We start from the raw sequence: 23,909 nt of genomic DNA on the forward strand, positions 1-23,909 counted from the left end.
TTCCTCACTCTTCTTTCTCTTCTTCCCCACAGCAAGAGCTGTTGTGAATAATCGATGAACAACTGCGGCAACAGGATAACTGTCCTCCAAAGGTTTGAGGAACAGAAGGCTAAAGCCCAAGTTATGTCTCCCTAGCTTCACCTTGTGCCTCCCTCTCGAACCATCATCAAATTGGTAAACATAGCCGACACAAGCAGAGGAGAGGCACTACCGTCAGAGCCGAATACACTGAAGTCCCGTCGGCCATTTACCGCATTTGTTGCGTCTTGAACTTTGGTGACTTCCTGTCGGTGTCGGGGCGAAACAGCGCTATCTGTGCAGCTAAGATGTGGAGCTGGAGATGGCGGGTTGCGACTGTGAAGGGCATGTTACTTGTGATGGAAGTCGAGGTTGAGTTCAGGCGTCCTTCGAATCGAGGAGCAAGCTCATTCTTCAGGGCCTCGATCTGAGAAGGCGGTACGTTGCCACGATATCGAACCCTCAAAACTTTGTGCAGTCCTTCACTGACCCTAAGAAGCCCTAGCTAAAGATTGGCGAACTCGACCGAATTCTTTGTAGAAACATCCTTCCCGCTGAGCACTACATTCCGGAAATTTACTTAGGAATCTGCAATTATCGGCATCGGGCAGTCACAATCCTCGGTGTTAATCCTCACTGGCCTTCCCATGCCAAAAGCAAGCCAAGCATCTCTCAGGAAACAGCTCCACCAAAGGTCCCTCCACAGCCTTCTCTGCCTCTCACTAATCGCCTCATCCCTTCTCTTCCCTTTCCCATCCAGGTTTCGATCAAGGCCAATGGTCTGCGCGATGTTGGCGGCGATGCCAGGCCAATACCAACTTTGCTTTGCGCCCTCTGCGTCCTGTGACCAGAAACCGAGGAGGAGGGGATGATTGAATGAGGATTATCTTGTCGTTCTCGCTGCTGAGATCAAAGAGAAGTTTTTCTCGCTTGACGATGTCTTCCTTGAACTCTTTGTGGGTCTTGTACTCCGCTCTATTGAGCAGAGGTTCTGAAATGTAACTTGCAGAGACAGAAAACATGGGCCATAGGAGAAGTAGGCTGATTTGTTGAACACAGTTCTTTTTATATCTCCTCAGAAATTACTGGGCATTGGTGGTCTGGAAAAGTGGATGAAAGAACTTGAAGTACTGTAGGCCTCCACGAGTGTAGTGCAAATTTCTTTCTCGGCCTATGAGATGAAATGAGCTTCCAGTTCAATATTCAACCAATGCGGTTCGTACAACCTACGCGTACGCTTTCCTTGTCCTGGCTTCACACGTCTCGCCATTCTCTGAGCACTTCATGCATGGTGATCCCGCAGAGTGCAAGTCGTATTTGATCTTCCGTTGATGACAGTTCTGACATTACCTCCTCAGCTTGTCTCCTTCACTCTGGCGGCATTTCTAATTCCTTGCCTAGAAAGAGCAGTCATGAGTATCGACCAAACAGCACTGATATCGTCGACTTGAAATGGTGAGTAATGAGATGTATACGTTTTTTGATGTGAAATAAGAAGCGGAACCCTCAGCTGATGGTGACGCCGACGCTTCTTGGCACGCTAGAACTGCCAGCTACGAAGATAGTCACATATACAAAATAATTCAAACCACTGGAAAAGTCGTATAAATAGCATAAAAATGTCGAGTATAGGGAAAGGAGGTCACCAGTGTCAAAATTAGCAAGGTCGCCCACACAGTGAAAAAAGTCGCCTATACAAGATCGTTGCTCACCGAGAAGATCAAAAAACAAAAGAGTCCCGTCCCTCCCAAAGCTCGCATAAATGGCTTGAAGTTATCAGTTACAATATAAGGGAGTCATCTATATAAAAATTCTCAAGGTTGCCCATACAAAATGGTAGCACATGCAACTCGCGCGGAGCTTGACTTGAACAATGCATTATATTACTTGGAGCTCATCTAACCAATCTCATATATCCTGTCGATCATGAGATGTCCGCCCAAAGCCCCATCCATTCCATTCCCACCCAAGTCCGAGATCCAACCGACCTTGCATCCTCCCATAATTAACATATCCCCACCCCCGTCATATAGACATAGCAAACCACCTCCTCGACTCAAAGTCAAATCAGCTGATTCTCCACAAACGCCATCTTCGGGAACCTCTCTCCTCCCCCCTGAACATTCACACTCAGCGCCGGACTAACAACCTCCATGATCGTCTCGCCCGCCAACCCACCACCCCCAATACTGCCCGGCCCTAACCTCAACGGCGGCGGCGGCGGCTTCCTCCCCTTCTCAAACTGCTGGTTACCACTCCCCGGAATCAAGAGCCCTGAGCTGCGAAGATTAATCGCATTCGCCTGCGCCGCGACACTCTGTCTCTGCGCCATGATACTCTGTCTATAATACGCATCATAGAATTCTCCAATACTGCCCTGGCTCGCTTCACTCGCGCTTCTATTCCTGCCACTAAACCCCGCAAGGGAGAAGCGATCGGGCCCTGGGGCAAGGTTGAAGATGTTTAAGGTTGGCACTTGCGGGATCGGATCTTCTTGGATTTCGTGGGAGGGTTGCGGGGCTTTGAGTTTTAGGGACGAGGACGAGGAGGTGCTGGAGATGGAGGAGGTGGCCGAGTGCGTGGAGATCGCGTTTGCGTTTGAGAAGGGCGATTCGCGTGGGTGGTCGAAGTCGATGGTTCGGCCTTGGATGGAACCTGCTCGTGTGCGAAGCGCCTGCGTGGGGTCGAAGTGGAGCTGGTCTCGCTGTCGGCTTCGTCGTTTGTCGGAGCGGAGCGTGTCCGTGGATTGCTTTCTGCTATGGCGGCGGAGAGAGTCCTGTGTTCGGGAGAGGGAGTGTGCGGAGGAGGAGCGTTTGTGGGAGGAGCGGCTGCGGTCTCGGCCGGCTGTGTCACGAGATGATGATCGGGTGTGGGATTTGGGGAGGTCGTCTTGGGGTTCGTCGACGATTGAGGTGCGGGTGCTGTATATGCTTGAGGCTGCTACGCTATGTGGTCGATTTCGGGGTTTCGCGGCACTTTGTGGTTCTCCAACTGCGTGGGCAGGACGATAGACAGAGACACGCTGCTTGCTGACGATAGAATCCCGAATGATTGGCGATCCAGGGTTCCATTTCCTGGTGTCCTGGGGAAACTGGTTGGGGTTGATTGTCGCCATTTGAGGAGGAAGATTATCTAACGGCACTGGGGGAACTTGAAAGTCGAACTTGCTCTCCGTGGGACTTCGTCGAGAGGGCGGTCTTTGTGGGTCATCATTTGCTGGGAAGATGGATCTTCCCGATTGCCTTGCAGCCCTGGATGGCATTTGAGGAAATATAGTGAAAGTTGGAGACTGTTTGCGCGGAGATTCGGGAGCCGCAGGGGCTGGAGCTGGAGCTGGAGCTGGAACCGAAACCTCACTGCTGATGATGGAAGCCTGTTCTGATTTTGGTCCAGCGACAGACCCATCAGGTGTTGGTACGAGTAAGGCACTTTTGATAATATCATCTGGAAAGTCCATCTTCGGCAGGTATGATGTTGGTCTGGATGATGATACTGGGGTGGACGGCCTCGTGAAATGAACGTCGAGTGGATTGACCCATCCGTCTGGTTTCCCCGAGTCGGAACAAGGTGTCACGCTTCTGTTAAAGCGTGGTGAGGGCAATGGTGGCAGGTAAGCTCCACCCATTCCTCCAACGCTTGCAGGATCATGATTCCTTCTCCCACTCAACTCGGCATCTGAAGGCTGTAATCGTAGAGGCGAAGGTTTGTGTTTCTGTAGATTGATGCTCATCGGGAGTGAAGAAACACTCCCATTCCGGCTCGAAGGATAATCCACGAGACTGCTTGAGGAGGATCCAGGCTTCGGTGCCTTGCTCCAATCTACCAACGCCGTATTTGGTGCTAATCTGTACGAAGGCGTAGGAGAGCTGGGTCTCGACTGCGCAACACCACCGAAATAGCCATGCTCAAGTGCTCTCACGCCAAACAAATCTCCCTCTCCAAGCTTCTTCTCTCGGCGAACTAATTTTTCCTTATCTGTTGATTTCATCGCAGCCTCCATTTCAGCAATTTTCGTATTCTTCTCCAGCCTAGAAAGCATTCAGCGAAATCCTACCGCAATCCACGAATGACCAACCGTTGTTTTTTTATACATAACTTGATGAGCCCAGCTATAAATGCAAGCCCAACCAGACATCCTAAAACAATCCTTTCGAATTTCAGCACCATACTCGACTGCACAAATGCTTCCAACTCACCCAAATATTGCCGCCGTTCCCATCGAACCGAAAGCCCCCATTATGAATTAAAATTATGCCGATTGATGCCGACACATGCAATGACGATATATATTCCGGGGCCTCGAGCCAGTCGGCAGCCCAGCGCAGCGTTGACAAACGAACGAAAGGTTTATGCAAGCCGCGACACCAGACGATCAAAAAGGACGATCAAAACTCAAATTGGGAAGTTTTGCCAATGTTATATTGTGAGCTGAGGGTGTTTCTAGTCCCGCACGGACGGTGTTCGTGCCCGCTGTCAGTGTCTGTGGTGCTTGTTTCGAATCGTCTGTACGGCGCCTGTACAACCGTTTGATGTTTCGCTACAGAGGAACTTCGTGAATCGTAACCTGTTGCGTCTTGCAGATACAGATTGGGCTCAGAGTAGGCCCCTTTGGTCGCGTTTCAACTGGATCGGACCACGTTCGAGACCGGAAAATCTGAAGTGTTGCAGGGATGGTCGTGATAGCGGGGGTTTGTGCTGAAGAGGTGCCAACATGAAAGACAGGACGTATCAGAAAAGATACAAGGTAATGAGCGACGTTCGCAAGGCAGATTAACAGCGACGGCGAGGTGAAAGGAATGAGGGAAGATAGATCATGATCTGGATATTGAAATGGCTAGCTCCGCCTTGGGGTCAAAGAAAGTGCTCGCCGTTTCCAGACCTAAACGTTGGCGCATGTGGCATCTGGACGAGGGCGTCCGCTCTGGCAGCCGTTTGCTTGAACATGTGGTGAACAGACAAGACTTCCATCCTGAATTGGGAATCAATCCGCACTTGAGGCGTTATATTTAGTGGTGATGACCGCCACCCTCGCGGAACAACATAACGCGGAGGCGCTAAAGGAAGACACCAGAGAGAAAAGAGAAAGAAGCCGCCCCTCTGATCGGAGGATCATCCCTTGTCTCAGATGAGTTAACTCCCAATCCGGACGCGATGTGTGCTGGACCGTTGGTCGGCCCGGGGCTGGGTGAGGATCGTGTGTTGCTGCAGATCCACCAACGCGTCGAGGTAGCATCGCGTGATATGCAACTCTGCTATCACGCGCAGAAGCACCACGAAAAACGGTAACCTCATCTGCAGCTGCTGATCAAAGAGGGACACAGCATCTCAGAACTGTAGGAGGACTTCCTTCTGTTTCCTGCTCCCGAACGGGGTAACTTTCCCATGCTCTCATTCGAAGGATTTCAGCGGCGCGTTGGAGGTGGTCACTGGTTGTCACTGGCCAATTCTCTGAGGTAAGTAGTTTCAAGCGAGGGGTGCTGATACGGTGCCTCCAGAGCGCTAAAACCAATATCTTCAGGAACAGGCTTAGCGCCAATGCACCTGCGATTTGTGCGTCCAAGCTTTCTCTCGTATTTGTGACCCCCTGACCAGATCTTCGGGAGGACATTTAACCGCGGAGAGGGGTTCGACTTCAAACCCTTGGTTCAAAGGCAAAACCTTAAAATACCAGTGTATCCATAAGGCCATGATGTTTAGCTTCCCCATTGGCTTTAGTATCTTGAGATCACATAAGGACGTCTTTCCTGAAAAGCCTGTTGACTCCTGGAAAATGCAGCTTGTCTTGGCTGGTGCCAAGGCATCATTTGCACCAATTTCATATTTCTCCGATGTGAAAGTGGATGTCATTCCCCCTTATGCAAGCCATGAAACTATCTTCAGCTCGATTCATCGGATTTTGGCGCAGAGGTACTCGAGCTCCCGCTTAAATGCACGCCCCGCTTAAATGCACGGCCGAATTGCATAGAAAATCGCGAAAACTTATACTTTTAATACCTTTATAACTTTTATATTAATTAATAAAAAAACTTACTTCTTGAAATATAATATATAAAAATAGTAAGAGCAATATAATATAATCCTAAAAATTATAATATCGTAAATATAAGTACTTTATTTTAAAGATTTATAAAAGATATAATTTTTTTCTTGAAAAAATATTTTTAAAAAATAATTTATATAAGAATAAAATATCTAAAAATATAACTTCAATTTTTTTTAGTTTTATATATTAATATATATAATTATTTATAAAAGATTTATATTTTATATATTATTAAGTAATTGAAATTTTAATTTTTTTAATTTTTAAAAAATTATAAAAAAATTATTAATAATAATAGTTTTAAATAAAAGCTATTAATTAAACTTAAATAGGGTAGCTTATATTACTTATATAAAGTTTAAAAAACTTAAAAATATTTTTATTTAATTTTTAACCTTTTATATATTAAAATATTATAGTTTTTTTTAATAATTTTTAAATTAAATAAGTATTTATTAATAATTTTTAATAATATAAGTTTCTTATAAGGCAAGAACTATATTTAAAAGTTAATATTTGTTTTATTTTTAATTAATATATAACAATTTAAATAATAAATTTAAATTATATATATAATAAGTATTTTTTATACTTTTAAGTTCTTGAACTCCTTTTATAATTATAGTAAGAAAATTTAATTAAAAGATTTCCTTTAAATTAAATTATTCTAAATTATATTAAAAAATAAAAATAAATCTTAAATTTTGAAAATTTTGAAACTTTAAAATTATATTTCTTCTTTCAAAAGGCATTTAAAGATTATATTTAAGCTATGAAATTTAATATAAATTATTTTAAGAATAATTATATAAAGATTTTATAAGATTTATAATTATTATAAAAGTTATTAATTCTTTTAATAAATTACTTATTTCTCAAAAAAGTATAAATATTATTAATAAAATTATAAAATTATTACAAAATTAATATAAAGTACAAAAATAGAGTACCTAGTAATTCTATAATAACTTACTTTCTATAAATATAATTTGTGGTTATTTTATAATTAAATATTTTAGTTTTCTGGTTAGGCGTGCATTTAAGCGGGCCGTGCATTTAAGCGGGAGCTCGAGTAATATCTGACCAAGCCAAGCCGCCGGTAGTGTATTCAATGTTCTGGAACGTTTCTTTTGATGTCAACGTGGGCACGAGACTCTGGGGAAAGTTTCCGAGAGCTTGGAGTTAGGTGTGACACGACTCACGAGTCAGTACAGAAACTATAGTGGATCTTAGATCTGTACAAGGTTGTTCAAATCTTGCGTTGGAATTTCACTCTGTTACCATCCGTTGTACGAGAGTCTGGGGAAGTTTCCAGAAGCTTGGAGTCGAGTCGTCTGCTCTGGGGTATCACATATCACGGATCAATAAAGACAGATAATCGGGTTGTGGCAATCCATTCTGGCGAATGGATACAATTGTGGAATCATTCTTGCCTGTAAAGTTCAGGTTCTGTAAACATATCGTTCCTCCTTCTCCATCTTATGTTGTAGTGCGGAACCATCACTTCAGTGCGGTGGGTTTGTCTACCGATGTTCCAACCCCATTATTAGAATCCTCCGCAGCCTGTTTAGCTTTCTTCAAACGCGAAGCAGCATCCCGAACCGGCACCATTCTTTGGTCAACCCACTCATGAATCTTCCCCATGGAATAGTTATCCACCCAAGCCACCATAATAGCCTCCCCATTTCCCCCAACCATCTGCTCACATATTGGCTTCACTTTCAGTTTCGCAATCTCCATAACTCTCTCAACAAAGGTCAAAAAGCCACCCAACCTAAGCAACGTCCAAGAATTTCCCCATCGATCTGTTGTCGGCCTAGTTTGCGTGTCCAGCATGTGCTTGAGACTATTGAGATGCTCCCAGGAAAGGCGAGAGTGGCCGTTCGCGGCGAGAACGGCAGCCATGAGCTCATACTCGGAGTCTGCCATACGGTATCGGTTAACGTCATTGAGGAACTCCTGGAGGAGGTAGATGGCTTCAAAGTGGCTGTACCTGGTCTTTTAGTCAGCTGGGAGTGAACTCTGAAGATAAATGCACAAGGGTGTGTGGGTCATTTAGAGAAGAAGTACCAGTACATACTCGAACAATCCTTTCCAACGCTGAACTTCTGCGCTATCGGTGCGTGGCGTTTGTGCGTTCGAGGCCATGCGAAGTAGCTCTTCGATGGCGATCCATTCGTCGGTGCTGTAAACACGCGAGGGCATAGTGAGATAGATATGATAGCAGCGATAGCTGCAGTCTAAGTCGATGTTTGGATTGTGGATGTTGTGATTTTTGATAATTGAGATGCTGTAGTGACGGGCCAAGGAACTTGGAATTGAAAGCGAGAGATGGGTGAGTGCATTGGGAGTTTTATTGGGGGATTAAGATGTGGAAGAAGGGAAGCTGCGAGTGTAGTTTATTGTTTTTTGCGTTGAAGGAAGGTGCCGTCAAGTTGGAGAGACTCTTTCGGCATTTTTGACCTTGCGTCACTGAGTGGTGGTGAATGCAAGAGCGACTCGAGTGGCGATTTCCCACATGAATCATTTGGGGGATAATCTTCTCGAGTCGCGGCGGCATTTTTCCATATTTCTTCTTGTCACCAAGGTGGCAATGCGACGAGATGTCTCGACTCAAGCGAGCATCAGCGGTTCACACACCTCGAGACCAGGATTCCAAGAAGCGATTGATTAGATATTTCTCGATCTCAGATTGAGAGGTAAGCTTTCTATATTTTTCTAGACTTTTGTGCCCATCTCATGAATGCAGAGGACGCAGATATACGTCTAAGAGCTAAGAGAAATGCGCCTGGCCATCTTGTTAATGTTACGACGTACGATGCAATGTTACCAAGGATCGACCAGACACTTCAACGCTCTCGGCATTTTTGACCCTTTTGCAATCAATAAAATCATGCTCCAGGGGGACTGTCAAGCTCAAAGGAAGTCCTGAGGATGAGTACAGGAGCCAGGTGTCCAAGAATTGCGTCGCAGCATCACGAAAAAGCCAAAACGGTCTCATGGTTCAATCCATTCTCAATGCAAGGAAGGCGAGAAAATGTTCTTTCATGAGTATCGTCATTAAAAATGCAAGAAACAGGACGAATATTGTCAAGATATGACGGACTATAAACAACCCGTGTTTGATAACGTTTATGGGTTTGATGATTGGATTTGGGCTGGCTTGAGATCATATCCATGGGTTGAATTTGGAAGTCTCGTGGAAAGGAAGCAGGGCTGTATTATTTGTGGTGCTCGTCCACGGAAAATAGGAAGCCGATTGGCCACAGAACTGGACCGCCAACGGCTCACACCAGATCCGGAATTATTGGCATGGCGCTCCCGGATTCTCTAGGGTGGACCATCTTTGGTCAATGCAATGCGGCGAAGCTTTGACTTTCTCGAGTTTTTGGGTGGTCTGCGAGTGAATTAGGGGAGGTGAAATGGAGATACACAACACGCAGCGACGTGGCGGAGTTTGGTTTACTGTAGATTAAACACGAAAGCTTGGAGATATCGGATTTGATTTGATTTGATTTGATAGTTATTTATGTCCGTGGGCGTGAGCCGACCTCCCGTGGGGTATGGGGACGTGCTAAGCATATAGGAATTACAAATAGAGTACTACTTGTAACAGGTATCAAAACCACAAGGGGAAAAAGACCCCCCATTACAAGTAATCCCGGGTCCCTAATCCCGCGGTATTACAGTGCCCCTATAGACCTTTGAAAGCATTTCAAGTTATGTAGTACTATTGCCAGCTCTCATTATAGGACTCTCTACGGCTGGTTAGGAGTCAGCCCTACGCTCGATACCAATTCTAATAGATTCCCGCCCGTCTACTCCCCTCCCGACTTGTACCCTCCCCAAGAAGATATAACGTAGTAGTACTCGCAGCCGGTATCCTCGGGTTATATCTGCAAGGTATCCTCTACTCGTTTGACCCGATCGATTAAGGACGAAGGACCTGTCGCAAGAGGCTATTGCGGGAGCCCGATCGTCTAACTTGAGCGTCTACCTCCCCTCCTCCCCCGAGTACTCAAATGCTATATCCCTTGTACCCTCGTAGTCGTCGTTTGGAAAGTAGCCAGTTGTAAAAGCGTAAAAAGGTTCGAGCTACGGGCAGAAGGCCACGTTACAGTGGCTATTTAACCTCGTAGTTGTGTCGATACAAGGAGGATAACGTATATAGCTTCGCAAGCTATAGCACCTTAACTAGTCACCTCGGTGACTGCGTCCACTCTTCAGCTAAGTCGAATACTTGTTAAAAGTGTCGACAGTTCGTAGCCAGCGCCCCGTACAGGCAGAGAGGTCCGTCTTCGCTGGCCTTGGAGATATCGGAGAATGAGCAAAAATTTGTTAAACTGCGAGCAATTATGGTACTCGTCACTGTGACAGCCGAAGCGCCGCATTGTGGCTTTCTACTCGTGGGCCGTGACTGAGATGCTAGCGGACGGAGCTTCTCTCCAAAATGAAACCTGGTAGCCTGGACTATGGGAAGATTAAGCTGAGGCGTGCTATTGATTCAAATCGAGGCAGGAAAAGGAGAATGTATCAGTTGCTGGACCGATCATTTCAAAGCCCTCGATCTAGAATTTACTAAGAACTTTCCTGATTCAGCGTTTACTAGTGAAACTTCATGCGATACAGCCTCAGTTGGTGGTACACCATCGGTCTCTGTGGTTGTGAAGGAGTTTCGGTTGTCGCATAAATAGGGGTAAGGTCGATATCACGTGAAAAGTCCAAGATTAAGACTAATCGTGCGTCGAGACTAGCACTAAAGCCCCTGCGTCCCTGCGGGTTTAGTGCGTATCAGCGATACGGTCAAAAATCAGCGATACGGTCATTTTTTTAGAATACCAATTTTCCTAATTTTAGTGAAAATCAGAGAAAAATATTTTACAGTTTATATAGAGTTCACACTGTATTTAATAAATCAAATTCTCTTACTTTCACATTGCATATACATATAGTAAAAAATGGTGGAAATATTACACACTTCACCTTACCACGAATTTATTAAAGTTCCCTTAATAAATAAAGTTCTTAAAATTATATCTAAATAGCTTCTAAAGATTATTATTAACTATTTTATAGAGAATATATTAAAATAGCTTAATCGTGCGTCGAGACTAGTACTAAAGCCCCTGCGTCCCTGCGGGTTTAGTGCGTATCAGCGATACGGTCAAAAATCAGCGATACGGTCATTTTTTTAGAATACCAATTTTCCTAATTTTAGTGAAAATCAGAGAAAAATATTTTACAGTTTATATGGAGTTCATACTATATTTAATAAATCAAATTCTCTTACTTTCACATTACATATGCATATAGTAAAAAATGGTGGAAATATTATACACTTCACCTCACCGGCGACCCCCCCCAAAATACTACTAACTTAGAAATCAATTAATTACAGAACAACCACATCCTAAATCGTATACCCAATAATAGTCTCCTCTCCACTAGCTTCCAATCTGACTATATGACCAAAGCCATTATCATAAAATGAAGGGGGAGGGGGTAGTAGTCTAACAAAACCAAGCTTCCTAGCAAGCATTTCTACCCGCATATCACCAAACTCACCAACCCATTTCTCCTAGTATCCGGGAGAAGCTAGCCTAAAATCTATCTTATTCGCATGAAAGAGCTCTATCTTGCAATCGATTTGCCTCTATTCCGCCCATTTTGCTATTAATTTTTGGTAGTAAGCCTTTAGACCAGTTTCACCATATTTAACAAATAGTGGTTTATCCCTATAGCCAAAAGGCTTCCCTAAATCGTACGGAGCTATTTCCCCCCGAGTACGTCTCCTGTATAGAAGCTTACCAGTAATATGCTTTGTAATATAGGTATTAGTCTCCCTGATTCGGCGATTTAGGTAGGTATTAGTATCTATCTCTTCAGGAGTAAAGAGAGACTCTCTGTAATATGCGATTTAATATATAGCCGAACCCTTGGATATAACTCCATACTTTTATACATACTTCCTGCCCTCCTTATCTAGCTTATTATACTATTCCTGGAGTACTGCCTTCTCCCTTGCAAGCTCTCTTTCCATAATTAGCCCAGCCTTAATTAGCTTAGGCTCAGTCAACTTCTAGTATACCCTCCAAGATCTCCAAAAACTTGGTATAAGAGCGTATTCCTCGTTATCCTTTACAAGAATAAAATAATCGTCCAAATATTAATATATATAGGTATTATATACCGTACGATTTGCAGAGGTAGGGGGGTTTTGGAAGGGTTTTAATAATGGAGGGGTTCGCAGGGATAGAGGCTCGATTTGCTTGTCTACTATAAAATTAGCCTATATTACTATATAAATTACTAATTAACAAACCTTCTTTTGGTTCGAATTAAGCTAGCTTCTCGTATGTATACCGTATTATATTAGGTCCTAATAGGCCCGCTTTGGTAAAGGCACTAATAATAGTCCTATACTTGAATATCCTCCTATAAACTATCTGGTATACCCCTAGAAAATCAAGCTTGGTATAAATAATATTACTATACTAAATCTTATCATAAATACTGATTTAATACTAGTACTTGAGAGGTTGAAAGAGGCCAATATCGAGCGGTTAAAGGAGATGTGTACTATATGGTAGTAGTTAAAAGGGGACGATCTTATAGGACTAGTAATAATATAAGAACTTGTCTAAAGTATAGAAGCTATACCCGTCAAAAATCAATATCCTCTATTTGCCTTATATATGTCGATATATCTGATTATGGAAGTACTTGATATATTTCAGGCTTAGAGCATCGTTTATATACCTAGTAGAGCTCGTAGCAAAGACTAATTCGGTATCCAGATCATTATTAAAGTATGCCTCTACTAGGATCTCCCCCTTTAAAATAAGGAATAGTATAATTGCTTCGCCCTCTAGCGGATATAGTTTCGATTACAGTAAGTGATTCTCGATTATCGGGATCTGCCAAATAGATAGCTTTCGTATTAAGGTATATAATAATGATCTTTCTATTCAAAACGCCGATATAAAAGCTCGTTTCATCCATATTCCATACGTCTTCAAAGTAGATCCCATATTTCTCTAATATCCCATAATACTCCGTAAAATGCTCTTCCAGATCCTCCTTTCAATATACCGCCTTCCGCTCTTATACTAGTATCTTTGCGCAAAGGGTTTTAAACCATGATTTATTCCGTTTGAACCATCGTTATACCTATAGGCGGTTTACTTGGTAGGTGGAAGCGCTGTCCCCAAGGATCTTATTAGCCGCCGCCTATACTATCTTGAGATTAGCTCTATGGCCTAAATAGATTATAAAATCGATAAATTGCTTTAGGGCCTCCTCCTGATTAGGATTAAGGACCTTGTTGAGGCCCCCTTTAGTGTTTTGTGGTATGCGGCCAGCCAAATGCGCTTTCCAGAGGCGTAATTTGACCCTGAATTAATACGCAATCGTAGATTTTTTGACGTATAGGTTCCTGGTATAGAAATCGGAGGCCTGGGCCATCCTTTTCTCTTCTTCTGGGTCGAATTTGGCCATGGTATTAATATTTAATTAATTAAAATCGATATAATAGTAAAAAAAATGACCGTATCGCTGATTTTTGACCGTATCGCTGATACGCACTAAACCCGCAGGGACGTAGGGGATTTAGTGCAAGTCCTGACGCACGATTATGGAAGGGAAGCAGACGAGAAGTTTCGGGGTGGCGGGGAAAAAGTGGAGCAAAAATAGATTGACGGAAAGAAGGAAACCAAAGCTCACGAAGGTCATCAAAGCACGTTTGGTACTGCTCCTCTCTCCTCGCGGAGCAGGATGTTGAGAAATGGGGCAAAAATAGGGCTTAAGCAAAAACATACAACAGCAGGTATTCGCTGGTGGTCACCCACCCAACTACTAATCTGCCGATCTGAGGCTTGTGTATGGCAGAGCGGACGGGATGCCCAATTCTCCTCAGTCTGTGGTCGTATGTACCAGTCAATTGATTATTTCATCATCTATGCCAAATATCAAATTCGGATTTTCTCGTTGCCGCTTTTTACAAACGTTTGCCAATCGAGAACGCAGAATTGGGCACGTGGACCTGGAAAAGACCCGTTACCTAAATTTCGGCCGATGGCGCCTCCCAGCTGGGCACGTGGACCGGAGTAACTAAGGCTGAGCCGAGATCGAAAATCGCGGAAATGCAAAGGCGACACAGAAATGGCCTCTTGCCATGTCAACAAAAGTGCGCAGCTGAGCTGAACGGGTACTGTACGCGCGCAGAACGGAAAAGTCTCGTCGACGAGCAAGAGGCTTTCTAGATACAACCAACCAATCAAATCCTTCCCTGCAAGTCAGCTGAGCCGGGTGTCGACCTTGGGCATCTTGAACTAGCTAAGTAATAAAGCTAGGGTCACGTGCTTGCAATGTAAACCAAGTAAACGATACTGAATTGACTACTGTTCTACAGTGGTAAGTAGCCCGTATATATAGCCCTGAACCCCCTAAATCACATGCACTAAATCCCTATACCAGCTGAACCGATTCCAGCTATACAGGGTATTCCAGCTGGACAGGGTATTAAGCTAGTACACAGCCCCATGGCGTTCGGTTCCAGGGCTTACTAAGCCTATTGGGGGCCTCAGGCCCCTAATTTCAACAGGGCACTGCCCTGTGCATCGCAACCTCATTCAAAACCCAGTATCACAAATAAGACTCCCTATAATCCAACTCGGAATCTATCTATTGTTGCCGATCATCACCTTTCAGCCTATCGAATCGAATATGCCAATCATCGAGAGTGCTGGGCAATATGGCTGGACTTTTGAGTCACCCAACCCCTGGGGATCTAGTACGGAGCCAGAGGACTATCCGTGGCTTGTGAACCAGGAGAAGATAAGAGCAAATCGAATATTAAATCCGGACCATAGGCTGTGCGATAATTGCAATCAATTGGACTTCACCGCCCTTTTCCGTATCATTCTCAACGAGACCGCGATCAGATGGAAGGGAAAAGAGGTTTATCTCACTCTCGGTATCAGGCTTGGAGGAATGAAAGATATCGAACGCAAGGAGAGCCGTTGCAGCTTCTGTAGGCTAGTCTGGCAAACGATTTCACCCAATGCTACGACTCAGGCACTTCGCCACAAGGAGGTTGACCTGTGGCTGGACAATTTCGCGATAACTAGTAACGGTAAGATTATTCTGAGAAACTATCAGGTTAGACAAGGACCAGCTATCATTCAACTAGAAGTATCGACAAGAGAAGGAACGGCTACGTGGGCTTGCTTTTCGATATTCACGATCCACGTCTTGCCGCAATCACCGGTTGCGAACCCAAAAGACAATGAGTTTTGGCGCTTACTCAAATGGCTGGACTCTTGCGAAGAGTGTCAGCATAACGTGCCACTAAATGAGGAAGAATCATCTCGGGTAAATATTCACGAAAAACTTCAGCTCTACTCTAAAGTCATCGATGTGCACCGTCGCCGCATTGTCAAAGCTCCAAAAGGCTGTCGCTATCTGGCGCTAAGCTATGTTTGGGGAGGAATGAATTTGTCATTGCTCACAAGAAGATCCGAGGCTCTCTTTGAGCAAGAAGGTAGTATTGAGCTTGGACAATTTCCTAAGACAATATGCGATGCCATTGAATTATGTCGAGAGCTCGGGGAGAGATATCTCTGGATTGATTCAATGTGTATCACTCAGGATAGCGAGGACAAGCACAACCAATTAAAGGTTCGTTACAGTGTCCCCTCTGATCTTACAAATTTTTAAAGAGCCAAGCTCCTAGAGCGTGCCTCTGGAGCGGCGATCAGAGTTCAGCTCTCTGGCTAGCTCTGAAGCCAGCGTTCGATTTTCAAAACATGGACGAAAACTTGAAGCTAACATGCTGGTTAGGGAATGGAAGCCATCTACCGAGGAGCGGTCTTGACTATTGTTGCTGCTGCTGGGGATCATGCCGATGTTGGACTTCCAGGGTTCAGCGCTGAAAAGTTCCGCTTTCGACAGGGCCTGAAGGTCATACAGGGGTTGACGTTGGCGAATATGTCGCCGAGTTTTGAACAGTCTGTTGATTTATCACACTGGAATACGAGGGCATGGACTTATCAAGAGCGGCTGCTCTCACGTCGTCTAGTTATCTTTACTAAAGATCAGCTCTACTTTCAATGTGACCACGGCAGAGCCCAAGCTGATAGTGGTCTCAACCCTCACGATCCCACGCACGTACGGTACTTGAATTCTGGTGACGCTACAAGAAACGAGGCTTATAGAATCGAACTAAGGGAAAAAGTCAACATCAACGTCTACGCTCAGATGGTCAAGGAATATTCTAGTCGACAACTCTCCTTTGTTTCTGATATTGAAAATGCCTTCGGGGGTATTAACAAGCTTGTCCATATCTTGTTTGGCAGCTCCGAGGTCGTCTTTGGGATTCCCATTTCAGGACTTGCTCTAGGACTATTATGGACATCCAAACAGGCACTTAAACGACGATCGCCACTTTCTAGCTCTGTGGAGGTAGTTAAAACCGCTACGGAAGATTGGCCTACCTCGTCATTCGCTCAAAGGCTTCTTCAAAGAACACCCAGACAACTAGGTCCTATGCCACCTGGAGATAGGTCCCGAAGGGTCATTATGAAAGGAGAGCAGCGAATCGGTTCAATTGTGGAGGAGGAATCTGATATCCAGTCCTTCGCTGACGAAGACAAGCTAAATTCTCAAGGCTCGCTCCCAAATTCTGATGGCTTCCTCAGCAGAGCCAAGGCATTGAAAGCACGTATCTCTGGCAGGTTTGGCCGGCCAGCCCTACCTCCTAATTCTGCACCAAGGAAGCGTTGCATCTTCCCTTCCTGGTCATGGATGGGATGGATTGGCCCTGTTGAATTTCTCGAGATTAAGAATTTATCCGAGCGCACGATTTCGAAAGTTGAATGGTTGGATCCTCTGAATAAGCTGAGAAAGCTACCTGATGAGAATTTCGCTCCACCATCGGCTGAGTGGACGGGGCGAGAGGGATGGTTACGACAAGTCCTTATAGACGGTCAGATCTGTTATACGCAAAAAGGAGGAGATCGCCATCATTGGTTCTGTCACCCGATGGAACCTTTCTTCCATAACCCAATACCTATCAATCGAGATACTTGCTGCCTACATATCAGTGGAGATGTTGCTAGATTCCAGGTTGTGTCTTCAAAGAATCACCCCAACGACCAGAGATACCTTCAAGTTCTCGGAAAGCGTGCAGCTCATGCTGGGACAATCATTTTGGATGGAGCAGGTTCAAAGTTCTTCTCCGAGATACCTCGCCAATGCATCCTGCTCATAATATCTCAAACAACCCTGAAGGAAGGTAGGGAAGATCCAGCCTGGGATGCAGAGCGTGCGGCTTACAGTGGCAAACCTGGCTCACCGGCGATTAATGCCGCGAATATGGCCATTGCGGGTGCAGGAGAGTGGTTCGATCCCAAGGCATATGATCCAAGCCTTTGCTGGTGTCTGTACAATGTTTTGATGCTTGAAAGTGTTTCCGCGGGCCGGCTCAGCAACAAGTACGGCCGCATTGGGATTGGAAAGTTGCACATTCGTGCTTTAGTGGAAGTGGCAGAGGAGGATATTGACAAGCAAGCCATTGAGCTCTATTGACCAACGATATTTCAGAGAGGTATTTGGGAAGTAGCCAGAAGATGATATTGTCCTTTTCATAGCTGTATTTTCTACTACCGCTTAAGTTTCAAACAGTAAAAGAATACAAGATTGCATACAAAGTACTTTAGAGAATAAGAATATTCTCTAAATACTTCCGAGAATCGAATATCGAACTATAGGGCTTAGCTAGCTTATAGTGCTTTTCTCTTTTACTTTAGAAGCCATTCCTAAGGAGATGAAATAATTTTTCAAAAGAATAATTTAGGAGAAGGAAAAAGTTAGGAGAAGGCAGAAGTTAAGGACTAAATCAATTCTCACAGTAGAAGAGCAGTAATATATTAAAAACATCATAACTTAGGTCCAGGAACTTGACTTGACTCACGAATAATAAATGCTGACACTTGTAAAACAAGAACCAAGAACTGAGAATCGCGTTCTCGTCTATGCATTATGTAAAGACTACGATTTCACCCCTTAGATCTAATAAACTTTGAGTCTTTGAGGCTGGAGTAATTCTGGACTACTGAGACAGCCCAATTCTCCTTAGTCTATAGTTATATGTGGTTAACAATCCCTTAATTCAATATATATTATCAGTATTTTATATTATAGCACGTGACTTTATTCACAGAGCGGTGGGCCAGACTCATATCCGGGGTTTCATAATTGGTTCCTTGGTTCTCAGAACCGGATTTGTCGTTGCCGCTTTTTGACAACACTCACCAATCGAGAATGCAGAGATTCGAGCACGCGGACTTGCAAAAGCTGCTCCCTAAATCTCAGCCGCCGGTCTCTTTGGACGAGGTTCGGGCAGGTGAATCGAGTAGTTGAGCCTCGGATGAGATCGAGATCGAGGATCGAGGATATAGAAGGCTGAGAACGGGGTGTCTGATTTCAGACTTACCTACTCGTACCTTGGAGCATATAAAATTGCGTTTATCATGTCGTAGCTCTAAAGATAGTAAGATCTTTAATCGCAACTTAAACCCGCGCGAGTGGCCTACACAGCCCGCTACGATATTTTGCAGTCGCTTGCGAGTGACTGGCTGGTTTTATAAGTTTGTACTAAATTAGAGGGTGCATGCAAGAGTACTAAAGATGGATATAATTAAGTCTAACTACAAGAGTAGATCCTAAGGATAGAATGCCTTCGATGACCTTAGTAGCGATACTACTCTCATGCAAAATGCGGTCTATAGTAGCCGAGGCGCATTGTAAGCTATATAATAATTACAAGTTAAGGCTAACCTTTAGGACTTATAGGAGGAGTAAAGGCGGCAATATATTAAATAGGTCTATTATTATATTAGTTTAAATCTTCTTAGATTTTGAAAGTATATTATTTATAATTATATAATTTAAAAGTAAAAATAAAGTTATAAAAAAGTTCATATTTTAATAAGCTAATTTAATAATATATCTTTATTAATTAAAAAATATTAATATAATAAGTTATATAAATAAAAAAGAAAAAGAAATATATACTTTATTTTTATAATACTTTTTTACTTTTAATATTCTTTAAACTTATAGTTTTATCTTTAATATTTTCTTTTATATAAGATTAAATAATAAAGTGTTATTAAAAATACGATTTAAAAAAATACTTTAAAATTAAGAACTCGAGACTAGAGAAAGAGTATATTTTAAAGAAGTTAAGAGAGAAGAAGGTAAGACAATAATTAAATATAATTAAAATAAGGTATATTATATATTAAGTATAAGACTTAGGCCTTTCCTTAAATCTACTACTATATTATATATATTATAGATTATTGAAATATTGAAATAATATTAGTTATATATATTATATTATATATAAATTAAGTTTTTATATATAATTAATATTAATATTAAAATAAGTTTACTTTTAAAAAATAATAATTATAACTTTTACTAAAAAAAAATATTACTTATATATTTAATTATATTTTAATATTTATATTATTAATTATAATAAAATATACATTTTAAGCTAATTACTATTACTTATTCCTATCCGAATAGTGCTTAAAATTATATGATTTTCTTACTAAAGCGACGTTAAAATTAAAAATTAAAAATTCTTAATACTACTGAAGCCATTCGGCCTTTGACCTTTGATTCAATTCCTCCAAGGTAGCAGGAAAGCCACTGATCGGAATTTTGTCCGGTGATCCAACAAGCTGCACCGCCAACACTTGATACGAAGCACTACCCCCTTGCGGCGAGATTTGAAAGTTCAGTCGAAACTTCTCCGTATTGCCCTCCTCAACAACCATTTTTGATGGTCGACTACTGCCTCCAGAAACATCTCTGATGGACCTCCAACGACCATTCGTCAGCGCTTGTATCTCAGGAACTTCTGCTTTTGTGACCGTGGCGTGCCAAAATCCTGCAACCTTTTTTTCTAACAGAACGTGCACCGCTTGGCTCTCGTGCTGAAGGCGGCATCTCACCGAGCCACACAGAAGGATGCCATCATTCGGGACGTTCTCCGGATCTGGTTCGAAGAAGAAGAGGTTGGCTATCAGGACGTGGCTGATCTGTTCGATGCGAGCAGCTCCAGTGGTTTTGGCCCATTCATCCACAGAGTCCAACAAGTGCTCGAGCTCTTTGTGATGATTTATGTCTACGTAGTCCCCAGCTTGCCCCTGGATATCGGGGTTCAGACGATGGAGTCTGGCTTCCACATTGCCATTGCTGCTACGTACAAGCTCGGCCCAGATCCTCTCCGTGTCCATCTGGCGCTCAAACATATGAAGGATGGGAATAAAGACGCCGTATCTTATTGCCTTCGGGATTTTTGGCTTTTTCTTTGTCTGGTGGCCAGTTCCCAGGGAGAGAAGGATGTCAAGTGAGGTTCCCTCGTTTGGCCAGAGCTTGCCCACTTCTTCAATTGCCACTTTTGCTGGACAGTTTGCAAAGACTGCTCCGTCGATGTAGTCTGCGTTTTGCTTCCGGAAAGGCGGAAGATAGAAGGGGGCAGCCGAAGTTGCAAGACCTGCCTCCCAAACCTTCATGTCTTTTTCTGCGTCATCTTCTCGCTCGAATCTTGTCCAGTTGCCTAGTGGTCGATTGTAATTTGCGATGATGCATTCTGTTCCTCCTTCATCTCGCGCAGTGGTCACTGCAACACGAGTTGTACTTTGAAAGTTTCTCGATCTCGCGGGTGCGAATAAGCTAGCCTCTCCGAAGAACGTGGAGAGTTCGCTGGCTAGAGGAGCTGCCGAATACTCGCTTTCGTACCTCCCTAGAATCAACAAAGCTCGGGTCATTCTATTCGAGAAGGTTCTTGATCTTCCAAAAGTGGCGTGTGCTGCTTGCTCGAAGAATTTGATCATGGCATCTATCGGGTCGCTCGACATCACAAGAGCAAGGGCAATAATTCCACCTAACGAAGTAAGTCGGTGTACAGGTCCTAACCTGATGATATTTATAACGCACCTGTGCTTGTCCCAACTATGAGATCAAACAGTTCACGGATTGGAATTCCCAAACCAACCTCTTTCTCAAGACTCCGAAGCAATGCAAGTTCTACAATACCTCTGATCCCGCCCCCATCAAGAGTAAGAACTCTGGCTCCAGCACATCTTGGTTTAAGTTGTATTTGGTGAGAACCGTTGTGGGTATGAGTTCCACAGAGTGTGCAAGCTGACATATCGAAAGCACACTCGAAAGAGCGTGAAGGTTGCCCAATTTCCTGGACACAGCGCGGACAGTAAGAATGACCGCAAGGCAACACGTGATCCGAGACTAACTGCAGACATGACAGACATGTCTTGTTGCTTCGCAATTTATTCCATACAGAATTGTGTTTCCTGTGAACGTTCTGTCGGAGCTCCAGGATACGCTTGGAATTTTTAGGGGGCGACTCTGGTCGGCTGCCAAATACAGAATTGTACATCTCCTTGAATTTCCTCTTGATATTGCGGAGCCACTCTTCCTTATTTGCATCGCTCCAAGAGCGTCGGTATTCAAAATCTCCCTTGATTTCTATCGTCTTTGTAGACTCGGTTGTTCCTGGATCGAGGGAGCAGATGTGATTTTTGTGACATGATCTTCCTCGCACTGTGCAGTGAACTGAACCTCCATCTCTAGTAGAGAATCTAAACGTACACTTCTCGTATTCGGATAGGTACATGTCGACGCCGCTCGACCAAGAGGGGCCCAAATCATGTTCGAACATATCTGAGGGGTTCAAGGCGGATGCTTTGAAGGTCAGACTTGAATGGAAAATGAGGTGAAATGATAAACTCACGATCTGAGTGACTCCGTCGGACATAAAGAAGGAACATTAATGAAGCGGCATCCACAATCATGTCTTCGATTACGACTGTAGTCTCTTCTGTGTGTTCCAAAGCAAGTCTCAAGAAGTTCGCTATGTGTTGCGATATATTCCGTGGCGTTGGATTATCGCGCCGTGCGGCAAGGTAGAAATTCAATGGATCTTCCGATGTTCTGAAGTGCTCGAAGACCTGGGTCAGAATGTGACTTAATGTGGGTACGTTGTATTGAGCAAATTCACGGGATCTCAACCTCTGCTCTTCCTCTGCCGCAATCGTGATTTGTTGCCGGAGCGCTTTGAAGTGGTTGAATACCTCCTGGGCACGTTCTGGAGCGACGCTATGGAGACCCTTATCTGGAATGTAACAGCACTCGATCTTCTGGAATAAGGCATCGTAGAGTTGGTCATTATCCTGGATAACCAATTCGGGGCGCACTAAGAGATTGTGTTCCTCGACGAAACTCTTCAAGACAGGAGAGTCGTCCCAAAGCTTTTGGTCCCCGAAACTGCGAAGGTAGAGTCTCTCTAGCGTTTCCGTACTGTATTCCGACTCCGAAGATGCTCGCTCCATGTTCCGGACAATGATGAGTGTTTTCCGTGATTGCTGGTTATATGACTTCCTCACTGCGGTAGACGCCCATTCCAAAACTCGAATGAGATCCACCTTGATTGTTTGGTCGCTCTTGGTGACGAAGACGACAACATCGCTAATGGCGTACAATATCCGAGCGTAGAATAAGTCAATTCCGTTCTTGCTGTCCTTGCTGTAACAAGGAGCGATGATCGGGAGCTTGATAATTCCAGGTTTGCCCGCTTCAGCGCTTTCATCCTCTTCTTGCCGTTCGGTGAGTCTCATGGCGTTGGTGGTCGCGGTACCAGCCCCGAACCCTTCACAATCAGCAAAGAGCAATGGAAACCGGGCTACTTGCGAAGATATTGCTTGTGGGGCATTTGGACCAACACAGGGTCCTACCAACCCTGTCGCGGGGTCTTCATCTGGATATAGATGCACTCCAAAGGTTGTCGGGTCTGTCATGTGTTGGGTATTTCCAGATCTTGGTACGGGCATGTAACGGTCTCCTTCCTTAGCTTCCCTGACCAGATCCAGACTTTTGGCTACTGAGTCGTTGCTCATTTCTCCCGAAGAGCTAAGAAGCCCAAGTAAAAGCATAGCCCTGACAATCGTTGATTTTCCGGCAGAAGTGTTCCCAATGAAGGAGACAAAAGTCGGGTAGTGGTTCTCTGTATCTCGGTTTCCTGTTCTCCCAGGATCACAGAGTCGAATGAATCGATCATATAGCCAAAGCTCAGGGCATTCCTCGTCCATCTTCACTGAGAACCAACGGGCCAATTTATCTTTCTCGTGAAGACGTTGCAATGTTTGCTCATTGCTCTCTGAATGCATCACTGCTTCCACAAACAACGAGGGAAAGGGGTTGGCCATTTGGTGGCCTGCTCTCTCGTGTGGAGGAAGTCCGGTTACATGTTGTTTCCAGCACGTGGGATGCTCCCCGCAAACTGGTTTTGAGCAGTTGTCTGTGTCACAAGACGAACAATAAAGTTTTGTCGTTAAGCATCCTGTACACTTCCTTGCATGTTTGGAAGTGCCATAGAAAGAAACGGGCTCTCGGCACCATGTGCACTTTAACTAGATTGTAAAGCGTCAGCTATTCAAGTCTTTTCAAGGGGAGTACCACAAGTTGCTTAGACGGATAATATACTTCTATTGCCGTTGAGACTGCCATTTCGAGAGCAGCCATAGTCTACGCTATAGATGCTTAATTAAAAGAGAGTAATAGCTAGACCACGCTATAGCAAGGAACGAATAGAGCAATAATGTTCGATGTTTGAAGTTTAAACGTCTCTCCGGGGGGTGTCTACGGCCCCATTAAGATATAACGAGCCATGATCATTAACATTCGCCGAGGGTAAGTAAGCTAGTTCGAAAAGAGTCACCAGAGTGTGCTCAAAAACCTGCCTATGCAATGCCCA

The 23,909-nt window shown here is 44.0% G+C and overlaps 6 protein-coding genes across 6 annotated transcripts, besides 1 other annotated feature; 1 reads left to right on the top strand and 5 right to left on the bottom strand.

Moving 5' to 3' along the window:
• Positions 1–453: 453 nt before the first annotated feature.
• K444DRAFT_715121 (uncharacterized protein) lies at positions 454–1,100 on the bottom strand. The gene has a single exon (XM_024888344.1). It carries the CDS (start codon positions 1,038–1,040, stop codon positions 786–788), a length of 255 nt encoding a protein of 84 aa, XP_024740733.1. The 5' UTR covers positions 1,041–1,100; the 3' UTR covers positions 454–785.
• A 2,708-nt stretch (positions 1,101–3,808) lies between these two features.
• On the bottom strand, positions 3,809–4,255 carry K444DRAFT_499485 (uncharacterized protein; the record flags this gene model as incomplete). Its single annotated transcript, XM_024873328.1, has 2 exons — positions 3,809–4,046; positions 4,215–4,255. Coding segments are annotated over 2 exons (279 nt in total), but the record flags the coding sequence as incomplete, so codon positions are not given.
• Positions 4,256–7,561: 3,306 nt separating this feature from the next.
• K444DRAFT_626519 (uncharacterized protein) lies at positions 7,562–8,266 on the bottom strand (the record flags this gene model as incomplete). Its single annotated transcript, XM_024882663.1, has 2 exons — positions 7,562–8,054; positions 8,142–8,266. 2 exons carry the CDS (start codon positions 8,264–8,266, stop codon positions 7,562–7,564), a joined length of 618 nt encoding a protein of 205 aa, XP_024740735.1.
• Positions 8,267–12,865: 4,599 nt separating this feature from the next.
• Positions 12,866–13,141, bottom strand: K444DRAFT_522233 (uncharacterized protein; the record flags this gene model as incomplete). The annotated part of the gene is made up of 1 exon (XM_024874193.1): positions 12,866–13,141. A coding segment is annotated over one exon (276 nt), but the record flags the coding sequence as incomplete, so codon positions are not given.
• Positions 13,142–13,834: 693 nt separating this feature from the next.
• Positions 13,835–14,170: a sequence feature (Protein overlapping with rRNA (K444DRAFT_522235, PMD63833.1) was converted to a misc_feature.).
• An 882-nt stretch (positions 14,171–15,052) lies between these two features.
• Positions 15,053–16,387, top strand: K444DRAFT_522202 (HET-domain-containing protein; the record flags this gene model as incomplete). Its single annotated transcript, XM_024874190.1, has 2 exons — positions 15,053–15,739; positions 15,902–16,387. Coding segments are annotated over 2 exons (1,173 nt in total), but the record flags the coding sequence as incomplete, so codon positions are not given.
• Positions 16,388–19,662: 3,275 nt separating this feature from the next.
• On the bottom strand, positions 19,663–23,663 carry K444DRAFT_556078 (uncharacterized protein; the record flags this gene model as incomplete). Its single annotated transcript, XM_024876730.1, has 4 exons — positions 19,663–21,023; positions 21,077–21,841; positions 21,891–23,565; positions 23,639–23,663. Coding segments are annotated over 4 exons (3,766 nt in total), but the record flags the coding sequence as incomplete, so codon positions are not given.
• Between the last annotated feature and the right edge of the window lie 246 nt (positions 23,664–23,909).

This window comes from Hyaloscypha bicolor, assembly GCF_002865645.1.
Source record: "Hyaloscypha bicolor E unplaced genomic scaffold K444scaffold_49, whole genome shotgun sequence".
NCBI classification, from domain to species: Eukaryota; Fungi; Ascomycota; class Leotiomycetes; order Helotiales; family Hyaloscyphaceae; genus Hyaloscypha; species Hyaloscypha bicolor.

Coding starts and splice junctions, on each gene's coding strand:
- K444DRAFT_715121 (XM_024888344.1), bottom strand. CDS start 1,040: ATGTTTTCTGTCTCTGCAAGTTACATTTCAGAACCTCTGCTCAATAGA.